The sequence below is a fragment of the Lissotriton vulgaris genome, chromosome 4_2 (genome assembly GCF_964263255.1).
Source record: "Lissotriton vulgaris chromosome 4_2, aLisVul1.2, whole genome shotgun sequence".
Classification (NCBI taxonomy): Eukaryota; Metazoa; Chordata; class Amphibia; order Caudata; family Salamandridae; genus Lissotriton; species Lissotriton vulgaris.
Window position 1 is genome coordinate 11290910 of NC_141692.1, and position 16867 is coordinate 11307776.

Consider the following 16867-nt stretch of genomic DNA (forward strand, 5'->3'; position numbering starts at 1 on the left):
ATATAGAGATAACTCTAATCACTAGTATATGCAGGAGACCTTTGTACTCTCTACCATTCCTATGTGACTCTTAGAGTATATCCATTCATATCCCTTCCCTACGTATATAGAGATAACTCTAATCACTAGTATATGCAGTAGACCGTTGTGCTCTCTACCGTTCCTATGTGACTCTTAGAGTATATCCATTCATATCCCTTCCCTACGTATATAGAGATAACTCTAATCACTAGTATATGCAGTAGACCGTTGTGCTCTCTACCGTTCCTATGTGACTCTTAGAGCATATCCATTCGTATCTCCTCCCTATGTATATAGAGATAACTCTAATCACTAGTATATGCAGTAGACAGTTGTGCTCTCTACCATTCCTATGTGACTCTTAGAGTATATCCATCTGTATCCCCTCCCTATGTTGCTAGAGATATCACTAGTATAGGCCTAGAGTATATCCATTTGTATCTCCTCCTTGTGTGACTTTATCTCTTGTACATTTGCAATTTTTTCTGTTTGTACCTTTTTTGTAACGCATGTAATCCTAAGTCCGTATGTTTTCAACTGGTTCTTATGTAATGCAAAAATTTGCAATCTTTTTACGCATGTAACCGTCAGTCCTTATGTTTTCAACTGGATCCTATGTAAAGCGCTCTGACACCTTCGGGTAAAGTTTGCGCTATATAAAATTGCACAAATAAAATGAAATAAAATAATTCAAAAAGCACTGCAGCCCTGATGGGAAGCGCACTTGCACTGTCAGTTCTGGTTTGTGTTTTTTACATTCCTGCAAAACAAGAAAAAGACTTCACCGGGAGGGCGTTGGGCATGACAAGGATCGGCGGTAGAGTCCTTGGACCCGCTCAGAAATCCAGAGGGGCTGCAAAACACACAGCGGCGGTTCTCCCATGGGGGCGTTTGGGCCCGCGCACCTGTTTTCTTGCCGTGCGAGAAGAAGGCAGAAACAAATGGTAGTTATTTATTAATAACTACCATTTGTTTCTGCCTGCCCTTCTCGCACGGCGAGAAAGCAGTCAGCCGAACTTCCTAGTTTCTCGAGCCTCAGGGCAGGGGGGAGTGGCTTGGGGAAGTGGCTTGCCCTTTGTTGTGAATACGGACTGTTTGGACAGCCTGAGAGGCTGTCCAAACAGACAGTATTAGCAACAGTGGGCAAGCCGCTCCCCCAAGCCTCCTCCCACTCTCCGTTCTGCAGGATGCAGACTATGAGAAATGATGTATTTAGGGCAGCCGGCCGAACCAATCAGCACCGGCTGCCATGGAGGGGAGGGAGGCTGCCTGCAGCCTTCAATGATGAGAGCTCACATTCAAATTCCAGGACGGCGGGAGCAGTCTCGGGACTCGAGTCGGGAGTCAGCGCGGGAACGAAGCCATTAAGCCAAGGTAAGTTTTTTATATTTATATTCATTGTATTTTTAATGCAGTTCGACGTGCCAGAACGTCAGTAAACTTGTGAGTAAAAGACATGTGCCGCAAATTGATATGTCAGAGAAACACATCCCGTGAATTTGCTACTGAAGCACAGTGATATATATTGGTTTTCACTTATTATACACTTTTAAATTGTTTTCCCTTACGGCGTGTCATGTAAATATACGGATCTTTGTATCAAAACTAATGCCACGAGACAAAACCGGAGCTGTCACGCCGCAGAGGTCACCCTGGCTGGGAAAATTAAATTGATAGCGGCCTTGACAGGGGAGGTCTGTCTCGCGCCCGCTCGCGCGGCGGCACGCGCACCACACACATGCACATATGGTAAGGTGCAGAGCAAGTCCTCGTGGCAGAATTTGCATCAGTCAATGTGGCGGGATTCTGGCACCGCAATAAGTCATTGTGTTACATTATTACAGTGCATATTGCAAGCCTGGGAGGGGGGTCCTCTCTCTCGGGAGCATTACCTCACAAACCGTAGAAATGCCAGTCGATTCGTTCTGCGCACATTCATGTCTCAACCTCCATTTGCTTGCTGGCGTACAAACCATTTTAATAGCAATTACAACAAAAATGAGATGTCAAATATATTTATACACGTACATTCGTAGTCACTATTGAACAGCTATCCATTTGGTCGATTTAAATCATTCGAAGTAGCTCAGGCACCAGCCCTCTGGGCCACTAAAGCTAAAAAATTTGCAAATGTACAAGATGTGAAAAGTCACACACAAAGAGAAGAGTTATCGTTTTCTTTTTTTTCAAATGTTGCTACTAGGCTAGCAAGGCGGGCCCCCCAATCTTGCTTGCTGCTACACTAGCATTTTATTGATCGATATGGTTCATGCAAGGTTGCCACTCTAGTAGCTGCTTGTATTATATGAAACTGACCTCTGAAAAGGATTAAAAGATGCATACAAACAGTGTGGCAGATATTTCTGGACAATTTTGCGTTCATATTTTCTATAAATTAAGTATAAACGCTCAAAGTGATTTCACCTTACCAAAAATATGTCAGTGCCACTACAAAATTCATTATGGATGTATGATTATCATTTTACGCCGCACCACTTTCAAATGTCACCAGCCGCCACTAAAAACACAACTTTACGAGTGCGGAGGGACACAGAAGAAGAGTCCGCCCACGACAAGGGGCGCTCATTGTGAACAGATCGTCGAAGGTAAGGTGGCTGTGGCATTTTTGACTTATCAAAGCTATATGTTGAGCGTGCAAAAGCACTTTTGTGTCATGTCACAACTCACATTTATACACGAATTGTTTGAAAATCAGCAAGAGTAACTGTTAAGCATGTGAAGTCTACACGTTTTACAGATGCCTAGGATATATTCACAGTTCGGAATCGACTTCAAAAGCCAGAATAATCCTGTTGAGACTTTTGAAGCTCGTTGTAAACCATACAGGAGGTGAACAAATTCATTTTCGTGACTGCTTCAGTTATGCAAATAGTTTGAAGTGGTGCAAAACAGTATGCTACCTAAATTGCCATTATTTAGCAGCAACACGTGTTTGTTTGTTTTCATTCTGGTGGCATCAAAGAGAGGGCAAAGGAGAGGTATCCCGGACACTGATTGAACACCTCTAATAAATGTCCCTAGAGCTGCTAGCTTTTGATGTCATTAGTGCTTCAAAAGGGGCAAATGTCTGGTGAAAGTCACAGTAGATTGTACACCCGGACCTGACGTCATCCAACAAAGAGACTTCCGGAAACCAGTATTGTTGAGGGTTTTAACTTGTGTAACAAGAGTTCAGAGTCCATAAACCTGCTTTGAAGTGACATCCTAGAGCGCATATATAGCCAGGTTGGCACGCCCCAGAGAGATGCTCACAGGGGTGGGAGGTAGAGGGTCCGGGGCAGAGGAGGGCATCGAGGCTCAAGCCTGAGGGTCGCTCAGTGGAGCTGACCCTGAAGCCACCTCCGTAAGAGCAGGTAGAGCCTTGCGGACCACAGAGGAGGCAGGGCAAGAATGCCCTGCTCGAGGTGGGGGAGAGAGCCTGGGGTGCAGTCCAGCTAGGTGGGTGGGCACTGCACGCCCCCTACACCTTCATTACTGCATCTCACTGCACAACTCCCACACAATAGATCCAGGCCACCCTGGGAGGAAGCCAGATGGTCTGCAGAGTGGACACCGGCGAGGAAGCTGTCCACCTCTAACCGGTGAGATCGGTCAAGTGTTTCCGTCCTACTGATGTGAGATGTTGCCTGAGGGAACTGGATGGGGGTTTAACTTGAGGCGACTGTTTGGGGGCATGCTGAGTAAGGAATGTGTGTTACTTAGCTAGTCACATTTTTTCAAAGGCAAATGTGGCATAGTACAAATAATCGTTTCTGATGCACATCCATTCGTTAACCAGATTCCAGGTCAAGGCTTAACAGTTTGCTAAACAAATAAAAGACCATACTCATTTTATAGTCGGTCATGTGCCGTTTTGAAACTAATTCGATGAAACGTATTACAATAGAACAACATTTATTAGTGGTCTCTGCCCAAGAATTGCAGTTGTCTCCTTACAGTTACGCACAACATTTTTTATTCAATCAGGTTTCAATAACGTTCCCTAAATATGGGCAAATGGTTCAAGGTCTCACTACCCTTATTGCATAACATGCGCCTGGATACTTCATCAAATCACAGCTTTCTGGAAGTTGCTTATAGGTGGGCCCACCTGTTACATTACATTAGGTCAAAATATTTAGGTACCCTCTTTACTTGCCAACACCGACGACACCCTGACAACCGCCGAACACCTGCACTTCCAGATCCGCACCGACCCGAACACCACCCTCAGAGGCACCCTGATCTACCGACCCCCGGAACCACGCACACAATTCAGCGAGGACATCGCCGACTTTGTCAGCCCACATGCCCTCCCCTCCGCTGACTACATCCTCTTGGGGGACCTCAACTTCCACCTGGAGAACAACAACGACCGCAACACCATCACCCTGCTCGACAACCTCAACAACCTCGGACTCAAGCAGCTGGTGTCCACCCCCACCCACCTCGCCGGACACACACTTGATGCCGTCTTCTCATCCAGCAAAGACATCGCCTTCAGCCACGCCACTGGACTCCACTGGACGGACCACAGCTGCGTCCACTTCACCTTCAGAAAAACGACGATCCACCACCACCAGCAACAAGTTGCTCGAAGAAGCTGGAACAAGATCACAGCCGACCAGCTCGCCGCTTCCCTGAGCCAGCACCCTCCCGCCAGCTCAGCGAACCCCAGCCAGGCCGCCGACAACCTCACGAAGTGGATCAGCAACTGCGCGGACGAACTCGCCCCACTAAGGACCCCGCCCAGCAGACCCGGCAGCTAGAAGGCCCCATGGTTCACCGACGAACTCAAGAGCTCCAAGAAGAATTGCTGAGCCCTCGAGAAAGCCTGGAGAAGGGAACCAACACCGGACAACATGACCACCCTCAAGCTTGCCACCCGGAGACACCACCAACTGAACCGTGCCACCAAGAAAACTGCTTTCAAGGACCGGCTGGACAACAACGCACACAACTGCAAGGAACTCTTCAACATCGTGAAAGAGCTCTCCAACCCCAACGCCGGAAACAACAACATCACCCCATCGCAAGACCTCTGCAATTCCCTCGCCTCCTACTTCCACAACAAGATCGCGGACATACACAACAGCTTCAGCACTCAACCGACGCACGCCACGACCGAACCACCGCCCCCCACCACCACCATCCGCGCCTGGACTCTGATCAGCACCGAAGACACCGTCCGCATGATGAACTCCATCCACTCCGGATCTCCAACCGACCCCTGCCCTCACCACGTCTTCAACAAGGCCGACGCTGTTATCGCACCCCACCTGCGGGACATCATCAACACCTCCTTCGACACCGCCACCTTCCCGGAGAGCTGGAAGCACGCCGAACTCAGCGCCCTACTAAAGAAACCTACAGCGGACCCCACCGAACTCAAGAATTACCGCCCCATCTCGCTCCTCCCGTTCCCAGCCAAAGTCATCGAGAAGACCGTCAACAAACAGCTGGCCGCCTTCCTCGAGACGAATGGATCCCTCGACCCCTCACAGTCTGGCTTCCGAGCCAATCACAGCACCGAGACCGCCCTCATCGCTGCCACCGATGACATCCGAGCCCTGATGGACAACGGAGAAACAGCGGCCCTCATCCTCCAAGACCTCACCGCGGCATTCGACACTGTCTGCCACCGCACCCTAGTGCAGCGCCTCAACAACATCGGAATCCAGGAGAAGGCTCTGGAATGGATCATCTCCTTCCTCGACTGAAGAACACAGAGAGTCTGCCTACCACCGTACAAGTCAGAGGCCACCGAAGTCATCTGCGGCGTCCCTCAAGGATCCTCGCTGAGCCCCACCCTCTTCAACATCTACATGAGCCCCCTCGCGGCCATCGCACGCCAACACAACCTCAACATCATCTCCTACGCTGACGACACCCAGCTGATCCTCTCCCTGACCAACGACCCAGCCGCCGCCAGAGCCAACCTTCACAAAGGGATGAAAGACGTAGCCGAGTGGATGACGACCAGCCGCCTGAAACTGAACTCAGACAAGACGGAAGTCCTCATCCTGGGTTCCTCGCCCTCCGCCTGGGACGACTCCTGGTGGCCCCCCACCCTGGGCACCGCACCCAAACCGACAGACCACGCACGCAACCTGGGCTTCATCTTGGACTCCTCCCTCACCATGACCAGACAAGTCAATGCCGTCTCCTCGTCATGCTTCAACATCCTGCGCATGCTACGGAAGATCTTCCGGTGGATCCCCACCGAGACCAGGCCCTCATCACCAGCCGACTGGACTACGGCAACGCCCTCTACGTCGGAACTACCGCGAAGCTCCAGAAGAGACTCCAGTGGATCCAGAACGCCTCAGCCAGACACATCCTCGACATCCCACGACACAGCCACATCTCCGGACACCTGAGAGACCTGCATTGGCTCCCCGTCAACAAAAGAATCACCTTCCGTCTCCTCACCCACGCACACAAAGCCCTACACGATCAAGGCCCGAGCTACCTCAACAACCGCATCAACTTCTACGCTCCCAAACGCCATCTCCGATCAGCCAGTCATGCCTTCGCCGCCGTCCCCCGCATCCGAAGAACGACAACAGGAGGAAGGTCCTTCTCCTACTTGGCTGCCAAGACCTGGAACTCCCTCCCGACCGACCTGCGCCTGACCCAAGACCACCTCTCCTTCAGGAAGAAGCTCAAGACCCCCCCCCCCCCCCAAGCGCCTTGAGACCCTCCGGGTAAGTAGTGAGCTCTATAAATGTCTTTGATTGTTTGATTGATTGATATTTGAAGGGTAGTTGAGTAGATCTAATATTTCTCCATTTGCATATTTCGGCTTGTGGGCATACTACTTAGTCTTCATGCATACTAAATGAATACTACGTTTTAATGGTAAATGAATACCACTGTAAACACTGAAATCACACTAAACGAAGAGCTTCCATTTTTGTGAGGGCACCAGGTTAAATAATACCTTCATGCTTCTGGGGTGTGATATGTGGGTCTGCCCTGTGCTCGTAACAGCAGTTTAATGCAGGTGTAAAATAAATCACTTCACACATGAGTTATGAGATTATTACAGGTACAACTTCCAGTATTGAAATCTATGTGATAAAGGGGGGGCAGGTCACATTTAAATTATTGTGGGAACATGAAAAAATACCTTCCTAATAAAAGAATTAGATATTTCCAAAATAATGCAGATCTTTGCAGTGAATTTGATTTTGAAACTAAACTATAAGAACACCTTAAGTCAACCTTAAAATCTCTTTACTGACTCCCAGTTCCACCGTGGACTGAATTTAGAAGGTTCTGTTTTGTTCATAAAGGTGTGAAGAATGAGGCGTGGCCATGGGTCGAACATGGCAGGTATGTCCCTCTCAAACTCCTGGACGGTGGAAGGACACAAGTCATCCACCTGTAAAATGTGATCTTCCATCTCTGGTGAAATCCAGGCTGAAAGGGACATGTGAAGGGGGCACCCCATGGAGGTGTGAGGGACTGAAACCTAGAGTCCAGGTGAAAGATGCAACAGAGCACCCACACCACCTCAAAGACCCACTGCTGATCCAAATGTTCTTACAGTCCCATCAAGGTCTGGAAAGAATTACTGAGAATGGATTTCAACTGGTCGAAGCGTTTTTCCAAATCCATGAAGAACTGAAATATTCACTGTTGGTGGATCTCAGCTGCTTCAATGGTCTTCAAGACTCATCGAAAACTGGAAATATTCTCTAACAGCGGATCAGATATGTTCAATTGTTCCTCAAGACCCACCAATATCTTTTATTTCTCTGTTTTTACAGACCTATCAGGACAGTAAATCACTGGCAGTGGAACTCAGATGGTCCAACAATTCTTCCAGATCCTTCATGAGCAGGAAACAATCACTGACAGTGGATCTGGGCTGCCCAATAGTTCTTCAAGACCCTTTAATAACTCTCATTTTCCTGACTAGGACGGGTCAGAGACGTAATTCTTTTTTCCAAGGAGGTAAACTCCACATCCCACAGGGAACACCAAATTGACCTATTCCATCACAAAGCTTCAGGTCATAATATTGACACAAATCTCGACAACAATAAGGCTCCATTCTCCTAATACCGACATACTGCAATGTTAAACTCATTACATTTACTGTTCTAACTTTAGTTCTTGCATATTCCAAGGCTGATTCCATTTTGATAATAAATGCACCTCAACATATTAGCTGAATTCCACATAGAAAACTGAAGGACATAATCATGTACAGATGTGTGTATAAACTCACAGATGAACACACTCATACAGAGGCATGCATGCACATGCTCACAAATCCTTCCACACCTAAGCATACTCAAACCTACAAATAGATGTGTGCACACAAACCCACACCCACACACACATACATGGAAATGCATGCTTACAGAGATGTGATTGAAAACGTACACAGAGAGACAAATGCAGTCCCACAGATGACTGGAACCATGTACACACAAACACACCAACAAACACATGCACATACATGTGCAAACACAGACACACACATATGCGCATACTCTGAGACAGATGGCTAAGATCTGTACATATATACTTTGAAATAGACTGTGAAAGTTTGTGACTGCTACCTAGAGGCTGAAATAGTAAATCTTGCTTTTGCTTCTCTCATGAAGGTCCCTGGACAGAAATTCTCATCAAGCCATCATATTTACCTGGTGGAAGCAGCAAGACCCAGGCTGGAGGGTGGGCCATTGGCTTCTGTGCATCTCTAACCTAGACCGGAACTTGCGGAGACCTGAACAAACACAACGGCAGGTGTTCAAATACACAGGACTCATGGCTTCCACTCACCCTGATGGTGTTATATGGTTCCTCTTCCTTGCGTTTAGACTTCAGAATGTATCCCATCTCTTTTCTCAGAGTACACAGCCAGTCCTGGAGCTTCCCCTGCAGAGAGCAAAGTACACAGGTGAGAAACGTAGATCTGTAAAGTGAAGTTGTTCAGACAATACTAATCATTACATGGTCATCCACACATATGAAGATGGTAAGTACCAACCACATATATTCATATTAAAGTGCCAGTCACATGTATCTTGATTACACGTTTTAACCACAGATATTCAGATTGCAAATATCAGTCCGACATCTGAAATATAGGTATCTGGAACATATGTACAGATTGTAAATATGCATCCACATGTTTCCAAGTCAAGTGTATTAGCTGCATATGTACAGATTATAAGTTTCAAATTGCATGATTTCAGATCATATGTACCAGTCAGACACGTACAGATAGTAAATACCACGTCACATGTTTCCAGATCATGTGTACCAGGACACACATATATGGATTTTAGGTTCCACCCACACATGTACGGATTGTAAGTTCCAGCCAGACATGTACAGATTGTACGTTCCAGACCACATGATTCCAGATCATGTGTACCAGCTTCACTTATTCACATTGTGCTACAACAGTCACATTCTGAACATGCCACAAGCTGCCTCCCCTCAGACTGAGTAGCCCTCTCTTTCCAGCTATGTTTCTGTCTGCTGCTGCACCTCTGAACCGTTTTCCTGACAATTTCATAAAATGGCCTCTTGATTTTGCTCTATAGAGCAGTCCCATCTACTAATAAATCTTATACAGGGGCACATTGATAGGCAGGCTGAGTCTGTGATAAGAAGAGCACAGCCCTTATAGGGTCTATGACAGGCAGGCTGCAGTCCTTACAGGGTCTGAGATAGGCAGGCTGCAGCCCTTACAAGGTGTGAGATAGGCAGGCTGCAGTCCTTACAGGGTCTGTGATAGGCAGCCTGCAGCCCTTACAGGGTCTGTGATAGGCAGGCTGCAGTCCTTACAGGGTCTGTGATAGGCAGGCTGCAGTCCTTACAGGGTCTGTTATAGGCAGGCTGCAGTCCTTACAGGGTCTGTGATAGGCAGGCTGCAGCCCTTACAGGGTCTGTGATAGACAGGCTGCAGCCCTTACAGGGTCTGTGATAGGCAGGCTGCAGCCCTTACAGAGTCCGTGATAGGCAGGCTGCAGTCATTAAAGGGTATATGACAGGCAGGCTGCAGTCCTTACAGGGCCTGTGATAAGCAGGGTGAAGTCATTAGAGGGTCTCTGATAGGCAGGGTGCAGTACTTACAGGGTCTGTGATAGGCAGGCTGCAGTCATTACAGGGTCTGTGATAGGCAGGCGGCAGTCATTACAGGGTCTGTGATAGGCAGGCTGCAGTCCTTACAGGGTCTGTTATAGGCAGGCTGCAGTCCTTACAGGGTCCGTGATAGGCAGGCTGCAGTCATTAAAGGGTCTGTGATAGGCAGGCTGCAGTCCTTACAGGGTCCGTGATAGGCAGGCGGCAGTCATTACAGGGTCTGTGATAGGCAGGCTGCAGTCCTTACAGGGTCTGTTATAGGCAGGCTGCAGTCCTTACAGGGTCTGTGATAGGCAGGCTGCAGCCCTTACAGGGTCTGTGATAGACAGGCTGCAGCCCTTACAGGGTCTGTGATAGGCAGGCTGCAGCCCTTACAAGGTGTGAGATAGGCAGACTGCAGTCCTTACAGGGTCTGTGATAGGCAGGCTGCAGCCCTTACAAGGTGTGAGATAGGCAGACTGCAGTCCTTACAGAGTCTGTGATAGGCAGGCTGCAGTCCTTACAGGGTCTGCGATAGGCAGGCTGCAGTCCTTACAGGGTCTGCGGTAGGCAGGCTGCAGTCATTACTGGGTCTGTGATAGGCAGGCTGCAGTCCTTACAGGGTCTGTGATAGGCAGGCTGCAGCCCTTACAGGGTCTGTTATAGGCAGGCTGCAGTCCTTACAGGGTCTGTGATAGGCAGGCTGCAGTCCTTACAGGGTCTGTTATAGGCAGGCTGCAGTCCTTACAGGGTCTGTGATAGGCAGGCTGCAGCCCTTACAGGGTCTGTGATAGACAGGCTGCAGTCCTTACAGGGTCTGTGATAGGCAGGCTGCAGCCCTTACAGGGTCCGTGATAGGCAGGCTGCAGTCATTAAAGGGTATATGACAGGCAGGCTGCAGTCCTTACAGGGCCTGTGATAAGCAGGGTGAAGTCATTAGAGGGTCTCTGATAGGCAGGGTGCAGTACTTACAGGGTCTGTGATAGGCAGGCTGCAGTCATTACAGGGTCTCTGATAGGCAGGCTGCAGTCATTACAGGGTCTGTGATAGGCAGGCGGCAGTCATTACAGGGTCTGTGATAGGCAGGCTGCAGTCCTTACAGGGTCTGTTATAGGCAGGCTGCAGTCCTTACAGGGTCTGCGATAGGCAGGCTGCAGTCATTACTGGGTCTGTGATAGGCAGGCTGCAGTCCTTACAGGGTCTGTGATAGGCAGGCTGCAGCCCTTACAGGGTCTGTGATAGACAGGCTGCAGCCCTTACAGGGTCTGTGATAGGCAGGCTGCAGCCCTTACAGGGTCCGTGATAGGCAGGCTGCAGTCATTAAAGGGTATATGACAGGCAGGCTGCAGTCCTTACAGGGCCTGTGATAAGCAGGGTGAAGTCATTAGAGGGTCTCTGATAGGCAGGGTGCAGTCCTTACAGGGTCTGTGATAGGCAGGCTGCAGTCATTACAGGGTCTCTGATAGGCAGGCTGCAGTCATTACAGGGTCTGTGATAGGCAGGCAGCAGTCATTACAGGGTCTGTGATAGGCAGGCTGCAGTCCTTACAGGGTCTGTTATAGGCAGGCTGCAGTCCTTACAGGGTCTGCGATAGGCAGGCTGCAGTCATTACTGGGTCTGTGATAGGCAGGCTGCAGCCCTTACATGGTCTGTGATAGACAGGCTGCAGCCCTTACAGGGTCTGTGATAGGCTGGTTGCAGTCCTTACAGGGTCTGTGATAGACAGGCTGCAGTCATTACATGGTCTGTGATAGGCTGGATGCAGTCATTACATGGTCTGTGATAGGCTGGCTGCAGTCCTTACAGGGTCTGTGATAAGCTGGCTGCAGTCCTTACAGAGTCTGTGATAGGCTGGCTGCAGTCCTTACAGGGTCTGTGATAGACAGGCTGCAGTCATTACATGGTCTGTGATAGGCTGGATGCAGTCATTACATGGTCTGTGATAGGCTGGCTGCAGTCCTTACAGGGTCTGTGATAGGCTGGCTGCAGTCCTTACAGAGTCTGTGATAGGCTGGCTGCAGTCCTTACAGGGTCTGTGATAGGCTGGCTGCAGTCCTTACAGAGTCTGTGATAGGCTGGCTGCAGTCCTTACAGGGTCTGTGATAGGCAGGCTGCAGTTCATAAGGGGTCTGTAAGAGGGAACAAGCACCAGCTCCATATACAGTCTTTGATAGGGGAGAGGCAGTTACAAAGAGCGAGAAAATACACCAGTACCCTACAGACAGGCAGCAGTTCATTGTGTTTGGAAGAGGGTACAGGCACCAGCATCATACAGGGTCTGTGAGCGGAAGTCAGTGACATCTGAAGGATTTGTGGGTGCTGGGCGATGTATATTTCAGGGTCTTCTATTTGAAACAACTTTGCATTAATTATCCCTCTTCTTCATGTTGATCAATAATGAATTATATGTTAAACCTTCAAAATGACAGCCAAACACTCAAGCTGCCTGGCATCCACTCATCCAATACTATCAAAATCAAACTTGAACAATCACTCACAAAGACATTTTCGAATTTGAATCCAGATTTTCTTTCTTGCAACAACAACATTGTATGTGGAAACCCATAGCTACCCAGATTGTGGCTCCCACTGTAGGAAAATATTTAGCAAAATTGCAGATGTAATTACCAAATCCCTGTAATCACAAACACATCACCCTTTGCTAATCCTTCTCTTTCTGCAACAGTTAAACCAAAGACCTGTTCTGAGGATTACCCATTCCATTGTTTAAAATGTAATATTTTCGTCCTCATTTCTCTCCCATGCCTTGTCTCCCTTCTCTTTACATGTGTGCACATCCTCGTCTAGATATGACCTCTGACCTTGCTGAGTAGAAGAAATGGATGAGTCAGGATACTAGAGACGGGCAGAGACTTAAAGAAAACACTAAAGCGAAAGATGTGAAGTAGATGGAGAAGAGGTAGAGACAGAGATGATATAGGAAGATATGTGATGCGGGGAAAATTAACAGTGAAAGTTGAGGTAGCCAGAAGAATAGATAAGGGGAGGCAGAACGCGGAAGATGTGGGTAGAGAATGTTCGGAAGAAAAATAGCTATGGATTTAGAATGTTTTAGAGAGATAGAGATACGGAGAAGGAAATGTAGAGAGTGGCAGACACATGTATTACCGCAAGGGGTGAGGTAGAAAGGTCAAGTTTAAAAAGAAGTGAAGTAGAGACTGATAAATTGTTTTGTCGTAGGAAAGGAGTTCCAGTAGACTTGGTAGGTTACAGATGATAAGTTTATTGATCTTAGATTTTCAGATAGGTTTTCCAGTAAATATGTAAATAGCCCCACCAGGAGCAGACTCTCTGCTGCTCAGCCCAGGATCCACCTGACAGTCCCAGTCACAGCAATCCACACATTCCAATGACATTGCATTCACACTAACATTCTACGCTCACTGGCTGAACAGCAGAGGCAGAAGAACAAGGAAGATGGAAGGTAAAAATCTTAGATATAACAGAACCTAAGAGGTGGACATACACAGAGAGTTGCAGGGTAGAGGAAGAGTGCAAAATTAGAGGAATTATAGAAAAATAAGCCGGGTAAATCAATCAATCAATCAATCAATCAAAAACATTTATATAGCGCACTCCTCACCCGGAGGGTCTCAAGGCACTTGGGAGGGGGGGGTCCGCTACAGCTCGAACAGCCAGGTCTTCAGCTGCTTCCTGAAGACGAGGTGGTCTTGGGGCAGGCGGAGGTGGGTCGGGAGGGAGTTCCAGGTCTTGGCGGCCAGGTAGGAGAAGGACCTTACTCCTGTTGTGGCTCTTCGGATGCGGGGGACGGCGGCGAGGGCGTGGCTGGTCGATCGAAGCTGGCGGGTGAGGGTGTAGAAGTTGAGGCGGCTGTTGAGGTATCTTGGGCCTTGGTTGTGTAGGGCTTTGTGAGCGTGGGTGAGTAGACGGAAGGTGATTCTCTTGGTGACCAGGAGCCAGTGCAGGTCTCTCAGGTTTCCGGAGATGTGGCTGTGTCAGGGGATGTCAAGTATTAGTCTTGCTGAGGCGTTCTGGATCTGCTGGAGTCTCTTCTGGAGCTTGGCGGTGGTTCCGGGTAGAGGGCATTGCCGTAGTCAAGTTGGCTGGTGACAAGGGCCTGGGTGACCGTCTTCCTGGTCTCGATAGGGATCCACTGGAAGATCTTACGTAGCATGCGCAGGATATTGAAGCAAGAAGAGGAGATGGCGTTGACTTGTCTGGTCATGGAGAGGGAGGAGTCCAGGATGAAGCCCAGGTTGAGTGCGTGGTCTGTCGGTTTGGGTGCGCTGCCCAGGGCGGGGGGCCACCAGGAGTCGTCCCAGGCAGAGGGTGAGGAGCCCAGGATGAGAACTTCCGTCTTGTCTGAGTTCAGTTTCAGGCGGCTGGTCGTCATCCACTCGGCTACGCCTGTCATCCCTTCGTGTAGATTGGCTCTGGCGGTGGCGGGGTCGTGGTGAGGGAGAGGATCAGCTGAGTGTCGTCGGCGTAGGAGATGATGTTGAGGGTGTGTTGGCGTGCGATGGCCGCAAGGGGGCTCATGTAGACATTGAAGAGGGTGGGGCTGAGCGAGGAGCCCTGAGGGACGCCGCAGATGACTTCGGTGGCTTCTGATCTGAACGGGGGTAGGCGGACTCTCTGTGTCCTCCCGGCGAGGAAGGAGGTGATCCAGTCCAGTGCCTTCTCCTGGATTCCGACGTTGCTGAGGCGCTGCACTAGGGTGCGGTGGCAGACAGTGTTGAATGCCGCGGAGAGGTCGAGGAGGATGAGGGCCGCTGTTTCTCCATTGTCGAGCAGGGCTCGGATGCCATCGGTGGCTGCGATGAGGGCGGTCTCGGTGCTGTAGTTGGCCCGGAAGCCAGACTGCGAGAGGTTGAGGGATCCGTTCGTCTCGAGGAAGGCGGCCAGCTGCTTGTTGATGGTCTTCTCGATGACTTTGGCAGGAAACGGGAGGAGCGAGATGGGGCGGTAGTTTTTGAGTTCGGTGGGGTCGGCTGATGGCTTCTTCAGTAGAGCGGTAAGTTCGGTGTGCTTCCAGCTCTCAGGGAAGGTTGCGGTGTCGAAGGAGGTGTTGATGATATCCCGCAGGTGGGGTGCAATGACAGTGTCGGCCTTGTTGAAGACATGGTGAGGGTAGGGGTCGGTTGGAGATCCAGAGTGGATGGTGTTCATCGTGCGGATGGTGTCTTCGGTGCTGATGGGGGTCCAGGCACGGAGTGTGGTGGTGGGGGGTGTCGGTGCGGTCGTGGGGAGCGTTGGTTGTGTGCTGAAGCTGTTGTGAATGTCAGCGATCTTGTTGTGGAAGTAGGAGGCGAGCGAGTTGCAGAGGTCTTGCGATGGGGTGAGGTCGTTGTTTCCGGCGTTGGGGTTGGAGAGCTCTTTAACGATGTTGAAGAGTTCCTTGCTGTTGTGTGCGTTGTTGTCCAGTCGTTCTTTGAATGCCGTTTTCTTGGTGGCGTGGATCAGTTGATGGTGTTTTCGGGTGGCGAGCTTGAGGGTGGTCATGTTGTCTGGTGTTGGGTCTCTGCGCAAGGCTCTCTCGAGGGCTCGGCAGTTCTTCTTGGAGCTCTTGAGTTCGTCGGTTACCCAAGGTGCTTTCTTACTGCCGGGTCTGCTAGGTGGGGTCCTCAGTGGGGCGAGGTCGTCTGTGCAGCTGCGGATTCATTTTGTGAGGTTGTCGGCGGCCTGGCTGGGGTCCGCTGAGCTGGTGGGGGGGTGCTGGCTCAGGGATGCGGCAAGCTGGTCGGCTGTGATCTTGTTCCAGCTTCTGCGAGCGACTTGTTGCTGGTGGTGGTGGACCTTTGTTCTTCTGAAGCTGAAGTGGACGCAGCTGTGGTCCGTCCAGTGGAGTCCGGTGGCGTGGCTGAAGACGATGTCCTTGCTGGAGGAGAAGACGGGTCGAGTGTGTGTCCAGCGAAGTGGGTGGGGGTGGTCACCAGCTGCTTGAGACCGAGGGTGGCGAGGTTGTCCAGCAGGGTGGCGGTGTTGCGGTCGTTGTTGTTCTCCAGGTGGAAGTTGAGCTCCCGGAGGAGGATGTAGTCGGCGGAGGGGAGGGCGTGCGGGCTGATGAAGTCGGTGATGTCTTCACTGAATTGTGTGCGTGGTCCCGGGGGTCTGTAGATGAGGGTGCCTCTGAGGGTGGTCTTGGGGTCGGTGTGGATCTGGAAGTGCAGGTGTTCGGAGGTTGTCAGGGTGTCGTCGGTGTTGGTCGTGATGCGGATGGTGTTCCTGTGGATGATGGCGATGCCTCCTCCTGTCTGATTGCCGCGGTCCCTCCGGGTGATCTTGTATCCGTCCGGGATGGCGATGGCGATGTCGGGTGCTGAGGAGGCGTTCATCCAGGTTTCCGTGAGGAATGCGACGTCTGGGGTTGTGGTGTCGAGGAGGTTCCATAGTTCGACGGCGTGTCTGTGGACGGAGCGAGTGTTGAGCAGGATGCACTTGAGGTGGTTGCTGCTGGTGCTCGGCTTGGCGGGTGCGGTGCAGGTCAGGATGCAGGTGAACTTGGAGGAGTGGCAGCTGAAGTGTCCGTGGGTTCGTCTCGGGGTGGCTCGGTAGCATCCCGGGATCCGGCCGGTGTTGAGTGCGTTGAGTAAGGTGGTGTTGTGGGTCCGGCGGGGGGGCTGGTGTCTGCGGGGGCCAGGGGGTCTGGCGCTGGGCGCGGTCCAGGCGCGGACGGGCGCAGTAGGGCTTACCTTTGGCGTGCCGAAGGGCGCGCCCGCTAAGCGTCAACGCTGCGCGTTTGCCACTCTGCCGTAAGTGGAGAGTGGGGGGGCGG

General features: G+C 50.4%; 1 protein-coding gene across 1 annotated transcript in view; it reads right to left on the bottom strand.

The window, feature by feature from the left end:
* LOC147718124 (tripartite motif-containing protein 6-like) overlaps positions 1 to 16867 on the bottom strand; it is a 131630-nt gene that overhangs the window by 57523 nt on the left and 57240 nt on the right. Inside the window, exon 2 of the mRNA XM_086919247.1 lies at positions 8821 to 8916. Coding sequence (XP_086775373.1) covers positions 8821 to 8916 — 96 coding nt within the window. The remainder of the gene's footprint in view (positions 1 to 8820; positions 8917 to 16867) is intronic.